Consider the following 14,281-nt stretch of genomic DNA (forward strand, 5'->3'; position numbering starts at 1 on the left):
CCAACTAGCTATAGTCAAAAATATATTCAGAGAATAACTGAGGGTTTTCTTACAAGTAAACCAACATTTCGAAATAAATCAGTATTTGTTCCAATTTAATGGAGTGTTATGATTAGAATACATCCAGTAACAAGTTTTTAAAAACTAGAAGACTGGCTACTCTAACCAAAGACCAGCGTTCTCAGTTCCCAGCAACCTAATGCTGCTCTGAACTATCTGAATGTACTGTAGTTCCAGGGAATCTAACCCTAGTTATGGCCTTGGAGGGTACCAGGCATGATATATTGCATAAATATGCCTAGAAACAAACACTCCTACACATAAAATAATCTTCTAAAAAAAAGTAAGTTGGGCATGGTGGCACACACTGTTATCCCAGCACTAAAGTGGCACAGGCAAGTGGAACTGAACACCTGGGCCAAACAGAATGTTCCAAGTTACCTATGGCTATAAAGGTATACCCAGTCCCCCAAATATTAATTAATTGGGCGGGAGATGACTCAGTGGTTAAGAACACTGACTGCTCTTCCTGAGGTCCTGAGATCAACTCCCAGCAACCACATGGTGGCTCACACCCATCTATAATGGGATCTGATGCTTTCTCCTGGTATGCATGAAAGTAGCTAGTGTACTCATATACATAAAATAATAAACCTTCAAAAAATTAATTAAAATAAATGTAAAATATCCTACTTAAGGCCAACCATGTTAGTGAAGCATGATACCCAATGTCAAAATGTGCTCTGAAGCAAAACTATGCATTATACAGTTGGAAACTTATTGAGGAAGTAATTTAAGAAACTTTATGAACAGATCTAACCACTCAATCATATAAGATACATAAGATGAAATGTACTTTTTCATCCAACAGTGCTAAGTAGTACAACTTATGATTGTTCCTTTATTTTACTATGAGAGCTATTTCAAATGTTACTGTTTAAGAATTCCATGAGGTCTGGAGAGATGGCTCAGTCGTTAAGAGCACTGAATACTCTTCTGGAGGTCCTGCGTTCAATTTCCAGCAACCACCTGGTGGCTCACAACCATCTGTAATGTGATTCAATGCTCTCTTCTGGTGCATATTCATATACATAAAAGATTCGTATACATAAAATAAATCTTTAAAAAAAATTCCACATAAAACGAAGCCTATGTAAAATCATCAGGATAACTGCCAAGAAAAATCTCTTTGTGTAAATATGGAAAAAGATGATATGTAATATCTGGGCTATCAAATAATATTAAAGATTATATGAGGACCAAGCTACTAAAAGTGCACAATCACTGTTTCAATGGTACAAATACTCAAAAAAGGAATTTAAAAATTTAACATGATTATTTTCTTTTTTTTTTTTCTTTTTCCAGAGCTGAGGACCGAACCCAGGGCTTTGCGCTTGCTAGGCAAGCAGCTCTACCACTGAGCTAAATCCCCAACCCCTGATTATTTTCATTATATAAATTTAAGAAGTGCTTTTTTGTTTGTAGAAAAGGGGGAAGGGGAGAGCCAACAGTTACCTCACAGGGCTCTTGTCTTTCCTGAATGGACTTTTGCTTCGGGAACGTCTTCTGCTGCAAGGTTAAAAAGTTTCACAAGTTACCCAAACAGGTACAATCACATCAGTTCCTTGAAATACAATTTAAACAATTCAGAAGTATGTTTAAAAACCTTAATTTGATGCTATGAGGCAACCCAATCTTTCCTCGGATGGCACTGTTAAATTTTGGTCCGGAGCTAAAAAGAAAACACAAAATTACACTAGTTACAGGTTTAGGGTTGTGTTGCTAAGTCAAGTTCATGGGCTCCCCAACAAGTCTAACACTGTTTAAGCTGCTTCTTTTCTACCTCAATTATATAGAGGAAACAACAGAACTTAGGAAAATCATGACTTTATCCCAGACCTGTAGCCCTTGTTTTTCTATCCTGGACCAGGTTCAAGGTGCCAAGAACAAAAGTTACAGCCTCAAAACTTTTTGGTTCTTAAAAAAATAAATAAAAAATAAATCATCACATCTATTTTCAATCATATAAACATGAGTCTTTAAAAATACAAATAGAGTAAAAACAAATGCCTCTGTACTCTCATCCCAATATTGGTTATATAATTCTTTAAAAAGTGTGCACTTAAGTGTACACACTATGTTTTTATTCAAAAACTTGACACAAGGTCATGAAATTCAGATAACTTTTGAACTCACTATTTAGCAAAGAAGACCTTGATCTCTTCTTCCTACTGACTCAAAGTGAGATTCCAGTGTTTAATTAATTACAGCCTATACCCCCTTACTCATCTTTTTCTTCACTCCCCTTATTCCTTCCCCCTTCTCAAGGCATGGTAGAGACCTGGTTGTTCTGGAACTCATTATAGACCACAGTCAGAGATTCTACCTGACTCTGCCTTCTAGTACCGGGATTAAAAGGTGCATTCTACCTATGACGAGCACCCAACTATTGTCTTCTGACTTAATACAGGTTCTCACTATGTCTTCCTAGCTGGCCTGGAACTCAAAAAGATCTTGTCTGACTCCTGCTGGAATCAAATGTGTGTGCCACCTTGCCCAGCTTCCATATAGTAATCCCCCCCACCCCACCCCCCAACAGGGTTTCTCTGTACAGCCTTGGCTGTCCTGGAACTCACTCTGTAGACCAGGCTAGCCTTGAACTCAGAAATCCGCCTGTCTCCTCCTCTCTCCTCCTCCCAAGTGCTGGGATTAAAGGCGTGTGCCATCACTGCCAGGCTTCCATATAGTAATTCTTAAGTGAGTTATCAGAATATTCATGGTACTATATTATTTATTATAAAAGATATTACAGAAATCCAAAACTAATTTACTCAGCAAAAAAAAAAAATTAACACTTTATGATTCAAAGACAAGTTTCAGTTCTGGAATATACCTGTCCCACAGCCCAACACCAATACTGCAAAAAATGATAAAAGGGGTTTTCACAGTAACTCAATCATAATATAATTTTTGTACCTTTTAAAAGATAAAGCTTATTTAAAGGGTGATAAGATATATGTCCTATAGTGTTCAATCATAGTCATTAAAGAAGATTGGCTCAGTAAAGTACTAGTTGTTCTTCCAGACGTTCTGAGTTCAATTCCCAGCAACCATTTGGTGGCTAGCCCTTCAATAATAGGATCTGATGTTTTTCTGTCATATAGGAACACATGGAAACTGACCACTCACATTTAAAAAAAAAAAAAAAAATCAGAAAAAATATTTTTTAAAAACCTATATTAATTAAAGGACTATGAGGGTCCTTTAATTAGGCTCAGTAAAACGAAGATGTTAAAGATTTGTAATTTACATTTAGTTTTAAGAAAAACTATGCCAACTTATAATCAAGTTGTTTCAAATAAAACTCTTCTGTCCCTTCTAACTCAGACTTTAAAACAAACTATTTTTTTAATAGGGTACATATGCGTGACTTAGCTTACAATTCACTTTGTAGATCAATGTGGGCTGGAACTTAACAGTGATCTTCTTACTTTGCCTTACTAATCCATAATAGTGAGACAATTACTGGACACATTAATGTCCATTCATGTTTATATAAGTATTTTTCCCTTCATTTATGCCTAATACAAAACAGTACTTTAGATACGGGGGATCCATGTACCCCTAGCAGGCTTGGAAATGTACTCTGTAAACCAAGCTGGCCTTAAACTCACAAAAAAAATCTGCCTCTGCCAGCCCTACTATATTTCTCCTTTGGTTATAAAACCATCTAGCTAATAGCCACCACAAAGTTCAATTCAAACCAAAACAAAAAATATTTAAATTAAGTCAGACTTGAGTAAGAGGCAGACATAAATAATAGCTTCTCAATAGTATTCTGATTTTTAAAGCTATCTTTCCCCTATTTAGTTCGCCCCAGTAAGAAAACTTACACTCTTAATGAATGTAAATCTTGAGAAAATTAACAAAAAAAGTCTAATATATTCAGAATTAAAAATAGTATCATGGGGGTTGGAGATTTGCTCAGTGGTAGAACACTTGCCCTAGGTTTGGTCCTCAACTCTGGGAAAGAAAAAAAAAAAAGTATCATGGCGGTATTACCAGCATGTGAAGTCCATAATACAAATTAATATAAACATAATAACATAAAACATAAAAACAAACACAGAGGGGCATCCAGACTCAGGTACATACACTATACAATTAATGGTTCAGAATCCAAACTCAAATAGCGTCAGATAATACCAGTATCAGTATATTGTTGACACTCTTTATTATTAGTTTATGTCCAAGTTTATTCCTCAACACAAGCTCAGAGCCTGACTCAGTAGACCATCTTTAAATTCAATTCTGAACTACTTAAATCTTATAAATTAAACATATTGGTTAAGGGAAATAAAGCTTTCATAATGTCCCCAATTTCAGTTCCCAGTACCCACATAATCCATAAGCTCACAACTGCCTCTGGTAACACCATTAGCCCCTTCCCAGAGGGGTGTGGGGGGCAATGTGCAGAGCTTTTGGACTAGCGGAAATCTATACTAACATGCATACTTTTAAAAGTGGTTTTAAAAGATGTGCTTAGCAAAGAATTAAGGACTTAGTTAAACTTCAAGGGATATTCATCCTTGCTTAGAAATGCAGTTTCTTCCCAAAGCTGTTACTGCAGGTTTAAAAAAAGAAAAGATTTTTCTTTTTTTTTAAAAAAGATTAATTTATTTATTTCATGTATGTGAGTACACTGTAACTGTCCTCAGACACACCAGAAGAGGGCATCAGATCCCATTACAGATGGTTGTGAGCCACCATCTTTTTTTAATTTTTCAAGACAGAGATTTTCTGTCCTGCCCTGGCTGTCCTTGAACTTACAGATCTGAGTGCCTCTGGCACCTGAGTGCTGGGACTAAAATGCATGAGCCACCATATTCCTGGCCAGGTACATTTTTTTTAGCAGCTGTAATGAATGAATTCTATGCTTATTGCATATAAATTCCAGTAAGTTCATCTACAAAGCACTTTCAATTTACTCTAAAACCTTATATAGAAATAATAAGAGTAATGAGTCTAAAAGATAAAGAACTTCAGCTAGCTACAGCTACACACAACATTTTCTTGTAACTGATTTATCTACCTGTAATTTACAGTTCACAAACTTTCTAAGTTCTATCAAGCACTGGAGTGCTTTGTTTTAATTTGAACTGTCATACAATTTCTAGCTTATGAAGAAAAAAGCTAAGTCTGGTAGATTGTAAATTTTATGTAGGAGTCCACATACCGTGGTTTTTTTTCCATACTAGCTTCGATGTTATTATCCTTAATTATGGATTTATTTATTCCCATTCCTCCAGTTAAATTGCTATCCAAACACATGAAACAATTACATACTAGGGACTTCTGTAGCGGCCTCGGAATCTTCTATCTCGACTTCGTGAGCGGCTTCGTCTCCGTTCTTTGCTTCTACTTCGTTTCCGCTCTCGGCTTTTGCTCTTTTTCCTTTCTCTATCTCGACTTCGTTTCCGTTCTTTACTTTTGCTTCTTTTTCTCTCATGACTACGACTTCTGCTCTTGCTTTTTTTTCTCCTGAGGGGGGAAAAAGTACTATTACATGCTGGTTTAAATAGCAACCAATTATACACTTCCTTTTACCGTCAAAATGTTTATTCTTTTGTTAATGTATTTTTACCACTGTTCAATGGTACAAAAATCATACTTTATGGAAAACAATTTCTAAGTATGGGACTTAACACCCCAACCTTTGCTTCAATGTTAACTGAAGATAGTTAAAGGAATTGAGAGACAGGATTAAGTAAGAGAAGACTTTTCAATGATCTCCTGAGGCAGCTACAGCTTGAAAGAAGAAACAGGACTTGCTGGTAAGTAGAAAACCAAGCCTGAACTTTAAAAAAATTCAAGTTTAACTGCCATTCACGTAACAGACCAATTCATATCATGGTATATAGTTACAGCATGTTCACAATCAATAAATAGTAATTGTCATATAAAAATTTTCCATTATCAATTTGGTTAAAGTCAAATTTGATAGTGTACATGTAAGAATGGTTTGTACTTTTCAAAACACTATATTTATATAAATGTGTGTATATATATATATATTTGCTTTTTATGGGCAAAATTACAATAAAGGATCCTAAGAATGCAGTAAAATACACTTTCACAACCCGAGATTTTACTGTAAGCACTTAAAGCTATCATGAAATCGAGATTGCCCTTTTTAAGCTTGTTTATATAGGCCTGTGGGACGAAATTACAACAATTTGACCTTCCTTGGAAAGTAAAAACGCCAGTTATCTTTCCACTCATTTCTGGGTTCCTCACAGTATTTCACCCCCTGGTTTAACAATTCAACCTTGAAATCTGTACCTCTGTCATCACCCAAATTAGAGGTGCCTTCAGATATTTCAATGTAAATTGAAAGACAAGTTTACTTCACCAAAATGTCCATTTGTAAGTGGTTTGAGATCTGAACATTTTGACATCTCTACATCATTAGGAAAATTAATGAGCTATTTAACTTGTATCAAAGCAAAGTTAGCACAAGAACAGCTGAGGTGTGCCTCAGAGAACCTGTAAGCAGGTCATCTTAGAGTGCATTAAAAATAGAAAATGAAGACACCCACCTTCTGGAATCTTGAAACCCACACTCCAATCACAAGGAGATGTAGAGCTTTCCAAGGAGGCAGAAACTTTGTCTAAAATTTCAAGATAATCCACCTGACTGTCAGAAATATGCTAGGTAGCACATGACAGAAAATTAGGCTACACTCATTATTTATATAGTAGTCAAAGCAACTCCCATGCTCAGGAAGGGCAACCAGTAACATTCCAACTCTGACGTTTCAAACCCTGACCCCACTTCTTAGGACTCAAGAATTCTGAGATGGCTAAAACCGTAAATCCTACCTACATTACTTCAAATTAGGGGATAAGATTAAAATTAATTCCATTCCCCAGAAAAAAAAAGACAGTAAGTGTTGCTCTGCTTAAAAGTGGCCAATAGCAGAGTCAATCTGCCTATGTTTACATCTCATAGGCCCCCAATCTTAATTCTTCCAAAAGCTAAAAAAAAAAACAAAAAAAAAACAAAAGCAGAATTTTAACTCAATGTCTTCTAGACTTTTCATAAGCAAATGCCCACCCACATCTGAAGGCAACCCAAGATAGGTAAATCGACAACACACTTCAATTATCAGAAAATACCATCTTCCATATAAAAGCCCAGACAAGATTGTTACAGTAAGAAACCAACGTACTTCTCTAGAACAAATGACAGCATTAGAAAACATTTCTTCAACTAAAGAAATGGTCATAAATTCCATCCTAATAGTCAAATCCTGTTACAACTTAAATGGGACTTTCCCAAGTCTTTAGTGGCAGTGGAATTTTGTACTGAACATCATTGAAGTAAAGGGTCCACTGGGCCTTTGGACTTTTTGGTTATATGGCCTCTGCTGAAAAGGTGTTTTGCTATAACTGGATTTGACCTCTTCCATGTAAGAAGATCTAAATTTTAAATGCAAAGTATTCTGGAAAATAAGAAAAAAAATAGAAAAGTCATTTATTCCAAAATTTGATAATCGACACCACAGTAGCCAATATATTTTTAACTGTGCCATTTTACTGTTATTCTTTTCTGATTCTTTATAGACAAAATGAAGTTTGATTTGAGACTGCAAAACTGGTTACAGTAACAAATACTTCCATGAGGGGTAACCTCAGATACCTCAGAGCAAATTGGAGGCCTTCACAAACTCAGTGTTAAAAACTTAAAACTCTTCAGAAAATAGGCTAAAAGGTTGTTACATTAAACTTTGATCCCTTTACTGCTGGGATACAATACAGTGTGTTATAAATAACAATTACAGTTTCTCAGTTTATATACTTAGCTAACTTTGTCAGAATGTAGTTTCCTATTCTTACTACCTTACCAGCAACAGTTCTCTCCAACATTCAATGGCTTTTAATTCAATAGTATTAGCATGAACCACACAAAAATGACATCTACCTTAGGTTAACATAAATTATCTTAAAACAAAAGCAGATCTTTGTTTTATCTACCCAAGTTAAAAGTTTTCTTTTACATTATGTTCATTACATAATGACATGTTCTTTCAAATCAACAGATTAAAAACTCTGTAACTAATTTAAGCAATCACCTAATTTAAATCAGCTGTAACTTAAGTCAGACAGAAATATTTTGAACACTTTAAAGATATTACTAAATGAAGTAATGTAAGAAAGCTCCAAGGAAGACAGTTTCATCTTAAATTACCCAACTGACTCTACAGCACAACACTGTTTCATTGAGCACTTAATGCTCTAATTACTCCTAAAAGCTTGATCATCTTTAATGAGTTTAGATACAGGCTTAAGAGTACAATCTGAAGAGATTAGTGAGAACAAGTGAAGTTAGGAAATACTGCAGAATTTACCTTCAAGTTTATCCTCATCCTTTTGAGCTTAAGATAAAAAAAAATCTTTTCTAAGTCACTAGGCCAGAGTCTAAAAATGAGTAATTTTTGTAAACTGGCAGATATCTGTTCCTGGATTGTCTTTTAGCTATAAAATTATGAAACTGAAACTTTAGGAAATTCAATTCAGAAAAGACTGAAAATGCATGCTAAGAACCCTGTCAACTATTACCCAAATCCCCTTTAGGAAGAAACTATTAGTGATTCCCACCTAAGCTTATACAAGGAAAAGAATTTCAATAAAGTAGATCTTTTCTCTTAACATCTTTTTTAATACACGATCTAAGAAATCCAACTGGAATTTATGATGATCTTGCCTCATCTAAAGAGAAAAATTATACGCCTGAATCACAATGCCCAACCCACATTAATTCCTTACCACATTAACATTATAAAACCTCGGCTTAACAACAAACAATTTTCTCATCTATTTTATGAAATTATATCAACCTACCTAACAAAGTTGTTGTGAGGAGGACTGAGGTAGTTATTATGAAGCACTTTGAGCTCTTAGGAGGAAAAGAGCCAAAAAGAATCAAATTAAGTGGCTATTTTATCATTTTTTTTTTATTAAGTACTATGTGGTCATTATATGACAAAATGTTTTAGTATGGCATTATAGGCTAGGCTATCTTGATGCACTAACATGACCATTATCATGTGAAGAATTACTAATCTTGGAGATAATAGTATTTCACAACAGCCAGTAGGCTCCAACCTTGTAAATTGGATCCTGTTTAAATTGTTCATATACTTTTTTGTATACCGTCTTCTGTACTGAGTCTGTCCTTATTTCAACTTAGTTATCTATCTCAAATACATTACACACTCTTAATGGTCTCCTTGGATACACTAGAGATAAAAAGGGCCAAGTAAGAAAAAAAAATCCCAAACTATTACGTATGCTTTCATTACTATCAAAAGGGCCTTTAAGCAGCAAGAAACAGAAGCTCATAGCTGATTCCTTTCGTGACTGAAGGTAAGCAGTACTTTTCACGGCCTTGACATTTTTTTTTCTATAACATCTTCTAACTCAGTGATTCTTCTCATCACATCTCCAAGACAGTTACCAAATTTAAAGCATTATAGAACTCAAGAGAATCATGGGAGACTGGAGGGCAAAGTGTCCAGGTCTTTGAAACCATAGTCTATAGACCACAAAGCCCACGGCTTTATACCCTGAAGTACTTTCTCATCTCAAATGTTATGAGCAGCTTTCTAAAGACGAAGAAAACCATAGTTTGATGCTTTAGCCACAGAACAGATTTCCACAAGGTTAGTTCCCACCCCCCAGGTTCCTTAGTGAAACTTACTTTTTGCTACGTTCTTCATGGCCGTTAGCACTGTTCAACTTGTTCTCATCCTAAGCAAGGTTGATAGAAGAACATCATGAGGACGAAGTGGTAACATTTCAAGTTGTCAAAGGGTAAAGGGAATAGGAATAAGAAAATACAAAACAATTTTAAAACTAATTACTTATTTAACATGGAAGGCTATAAAAAAATTTAGATGGTATACATTTAACCACTTTGTTGCTAATAATTAAGTCATCAAGAAACAAAAATTAAAATCTTTCCACATTTAACATGTTATATTTTACTTTTTTACATTGTTTAGATATTAAATAAGTCATCCAGAATTACAATGTTGAAGTGGTTAAAGATTTCTATGAAACATGAAGTCATTTTGAGTTTTATTCCATGTGCTATATTGTCCCTTTTGTTGGTACCATGGCTCTATTTCTGCCTAAGCCCCAAGTGGCCATGCTAGCAGCCAGCCACTATCGATTTCCTGTGACCGATGCCATTCCTGAGATCTTCGCCCATTTCCGTTGGAGGGTTGGGACTGTAAGAGCTTGATGCCACCTCTGTCACACATCTCGCCCTGAAGCAAACAGGGATTCACACTGCTTTAGTAATGTTGACTCCCAAGAACCCAAGAAAAGTTAATTAATAATCCACCAGTCCAGCCTAAACATTCCCTACTTCCATACCTGTTTACATGGAATTATATCCAAGTTAAACTAAGACAAGAAACATTAAAACAGAAAGTATGGCTTCAAGAGTCTAACATTACAAAATTACACTATTTAAAGCTATCAGAATTCATCCAAAAGGCACCACATGGTCCTGCTACACTCCAAGACAAATGTATTATTTTTAAACGGTTTAAGCGCAATGTTTCTTTCACAGTTTGAACACATAACCAATAGTAGGATATCTAAGTTACAAGGCTTAAGGTCGTGACACCAGTGATAATGCATGCATGCACACTGCTATTTTCACCACCAACTGGTCAAAGAATGAAGAGTGCTTTATTTTATGGTGATACCGAAATGGGTCATATTGTATTACTAGACAAAATACTTCCTTTCTAGTTTTTAGTGTGAAAAACTACGGCAGGGCCTAATTAAAAATAAAATACTATACTATGGAGAACAGTAAAACAGTCATCAAGTGACTCTAAGCTGTGATACTGTCTCTTCTTTCTTCTTTTTCTTGTTTTTTTCCTTCTTTCTTTTTTTTCTTTCTTTCTTTCTTTTTTTTTTTTTTTTTTTTTTTTTGCTAATTTCTATTCAGGGATCCAAGAATCTTAGTAATTATTAACTGAAAAGCAGATCAATACCTGCCTGTTTTAAGGTTTACTATTACCAGCCTTATATCTATTTATATAAAATAAATTTTAAATCTCACCCATTTCTTCTTTCAAGGCTCGTAAGATTTACTTGCCAGAGACTGGTTATAATTTATTATTCTTGGACCCCTGCAATTTTCCCAAACCACTACATTCACCTTTTTGCTATACCAAACTGGAGCTGGTAATTCTTAGTTGAGTCATTTTACCTAGGGGACCACGGTACAGCGATAAGTCACTCAATTACTACCTTATGATTGACAGTTCACACTGGAATCAAAGGTGAATTCATGGGAGTAGAGGTGAGATATCGTTAGGCAAGTCTACAAAGAGAGATAGATGGGCATTTATTCATCACGCTGAAGTGAAACTACTGCACAATATTATTACATCAATAGCATATATTTACTTTTGTAAGTTACACGTAATGCATCTCTGATAAGATAATCAAGAGGGCTCCGGGAAGGTTAGTTTACATTTCAGCAGTAGTTTCGTGAATAATGCTAAATTAAGAAATATATTAAAGCTCACTAGCACGTTTTCTCACCTTCTTGTAAGGGGCCTCAAGCATTGCTTCAATATCAATATCGTCTGCCATTTTCTCTACTCGCCTGGGGAAGAACAAGACAGTCCTGTAAGTAAGCAACCTGCAATTCTGCTATTAAAAAAAAAAAGTCTCCTTGACCTAAATACTCAAAGCCTGAGAAAAATCCTTTAAAGGCACTACAATGGCTAAAATTGTGCGATGCACGTCACACAAGGCTGACTTGGCTAAGTAAATGTGTAATGTTTCTTTCATCTAACACACAGGAGCAGAACTCAATGTCTGATTTCAAAAACCCGCCCAGGAACCGCTAAAACCGAACCTGTGTGTAGGAACCAGAGCGCTTCCTTTAGCACAAAACCCGCGCTGCCATTTTAGCGGCAGAGGGAAACTCCCTCTGCTGGGAGGGGTTGTGTACCAAGGTAGCGTTCGACAGGCGCCATGTTGGGAGGTCGCGACCAGCACCGGCCTCCAAAGGACAGATCTTTATCTGCCCCAGGTCCCCACGAAGTTCCTTGCCACTACGAAAATCTCCACAATGCCCTTGCCAGAAATGAAGGGTACAGCCAGGGAGAGGTGACCAAGCTTCCCGAAAAGGCTCCCTCCCCCTCTGCGCGCTGATAAAAGCGGCTAAAAGCCTCGGCGTCTCGGACCACCCGACCGAAGGCAGGCTGCCCACTACTCCCACTCCGCGACGCCCCGTACCTGTGCGGGTTTTCGCGCGCCTGTGCTCGACTCGGGAAGTCGGCTGCCGCCGCCGCCGCCGCTGTTGCTACTGTTAAGCCACTAGGCCCAGGCCGCGGTACCGCCCAACCCGAATATCGGGCCCCGAGGGCGTCTAGGCCCAAGCGAATCTAAAAGAAACAATGGGATTAAAGGAGCCCGCGACGGAGAGCAGGGCAGCGGCTTCGGCAGCTCAGGATCCACCCCTGCGACAGCGTCGGCTAGCTCCCTGAAATGGCGGCCGCTGCTCCTCCGTACTCACATTCACCAACACATACACACACACAAACACCCGGGGTCTCCCGAAGCCTCAGCACGGGCTCTCGCGAGAAACTGCCCAGTGTTCCAGCCTGGAAAGCATTAAATATCGCGAGATCTCACTACGGCTCCGACGACCGTGGCCCAATCTCGTGCAATGATTGCGCCACAGATGATCCCATTCTCCCTTCCCCCAATTCGGAAAGGCTGCTCCGGCTCCCCCTCCAGACAGGCACCCGAATCTCGCGAGGTTACGCCGTCTCCAGGGCAGAGACAGTTGGTGCACTGACTGTCAATCTTTGGAAGAATGCCTTGCTGAGTGGATCGTTGCTGTCATCCCGGCTGGTGACAGCTCCTCGCCGGGTGTGAAGGTTTCCCTTCTCCGAGCCGACTGCCCCCCGCCCTCCCACGCAGATGGCTGTCAAGGTCGCCATAAGGCAACCTATTATAGTACATATGGCTGTAGGGTAAGACATTCGTGTCCAGATTCACGGATGATGAAAACGCATGCAGACACGAATGATCTGTACATAGGGGAATGGGAATAAAAAGTACGATTTTCTTGTCATTTGGTGTCACCAGTTAGATGCAGTCTCGATGATGAAGCTTCGAAACACCCTTTGAAACCGGAGGCACTGGACGGGGTGGGAAGAAACCGCAGTGTGTAGTTTTCTAACCCCTGAATTGAGTCGGGCTATGTATCCGGGTTATTTTTTACTTTAAAAGATACCCTCCCGTTGCCCTAGGATTTTGACTGTCTACGTGTAAATTTACCGCCTTTTTTACTTTATTGGATTTTATTTTGTTTGCCTTTTGTGTATTTGGGAGTGGTTAATTCTGTGGCAGAGAATCTGAGTGATCATTGGAAGATTTTTTTTTCTCTTTCACATAATAGAAAACATTTTGAGATAAAATTAAATATCAAACCAGTCTTGAAATCTATCAGCAGCTCAATAATTGAGGGTGAAAAGATTCAAAATGTCACACCTTGGTTAGTGTTGGTACTCCAACACTGGGTGACCTTGGGCAAGTAAATTAAGCTCTCCATTTCCTCCTCAAGGGCAGATATTATAATTAGTAGCAAGAATAAGCTTGCAAGAACCAAGGTTGCATATGTTCACTAATGAATTCCCAGATTTAGCAGGGGATGTCTGTCCAGGTGGGCTCTCCATGGAATGTATGAAGGCTCCTGAGGAATAGCAAGATCAAATGGAATGACTCAGAAACTGCTTGGGGCTGGCAATGTAATAACAGTTGGCAGCTGGCTTTTCTAGCATGCCTGGTAGAGCCTGTCTATAGTTCCAGCACGCAGAAAGCAGAATCAGGGGGATCTCTGTGAATTTGAGGTCAGCCTAGTCTGTATGAGGAGTTCCAGACTAGCCAGAACTAGGTGGTGAGACCCTATCTCAAAAAATAATAATAAAATTAGATGATATGGATTTCTCCCTCCGATGTAGCACATTGCCTGAAATCACTTTTAGTTTCCTGCTGAAAGATTAGACTTTCCAACTTCCTTGTGGATTACTGAAACTTCTCAGCCCCTAGAAGGGGCTGCACCCCATCTTCCTCTATAGGTATTTTGATCATAGGGTGAGGTGTAACACAGATGCCCCTTCACCCTGAATAAGCATGGACTTGCCTAACTATAGTCAGACCAAGACCCTCTCTGTGT

The 14,281-nt window shown here is 37.8% G+C and overlaps 1 protein-coding gene across 17 annotated transcripts in view; it reads right to left on the reverse strand.

Annotated features, from left to right (window-relative positions):
- Positions 1–12,650, reverse strand: part of Rbm39 (RNA binding motif protein 39) — a 31,167-nt gene extending 18,517 nt beyond the window's left edge. For 2 of the 17 annotated variants that reach the window (XM_076930091.1, XM_076930086.1), the window contains exons 1-6: positions 12,334–12,640; positions 11,632–11,695; positions 9,764–9,813; positions 5,347–5,541; positions 1,667–1,732; positions 1,516–1,566 (exon numbers count right to left, since the gene is read on the reverse strand). In XM_076930091.1, coding sequence (XP_076786206.1) covers positions 1,516–1,566; positions 1,667–1,732; positions 5,347–5,541; positions 9,764–9,813; positions 11,632–11,682 — 413 coding nt within the window. In that variant the 5' untranslated portion in view covers positions 11,683–11,695; positions 12,334–12,640. The other 15 variants (XM_076930085.1, XM_076930083.1, XM_076930095.1 and 12 more) reach the window with 13 other exon arrangements.
- Between the last annotated feature and the right edge of the window lie 1,631 nt (positions 12,651–14,281).

Source organism: Arvicanthis niloticus, chromosome 2, assembly GCF_011762505.2.
Source record: "Arvicanthis niloticus isolate mArvNil1 chromosome 2, mArvNil1.pat.X, whole genome shotgun sequence".
NCBI classification, from domain to species: Eukaryota; Metazoa; Chordata; class Mammalia; order Rodentia; family Muridae; genus Arvicanthis; species Arvicanthis niloticus.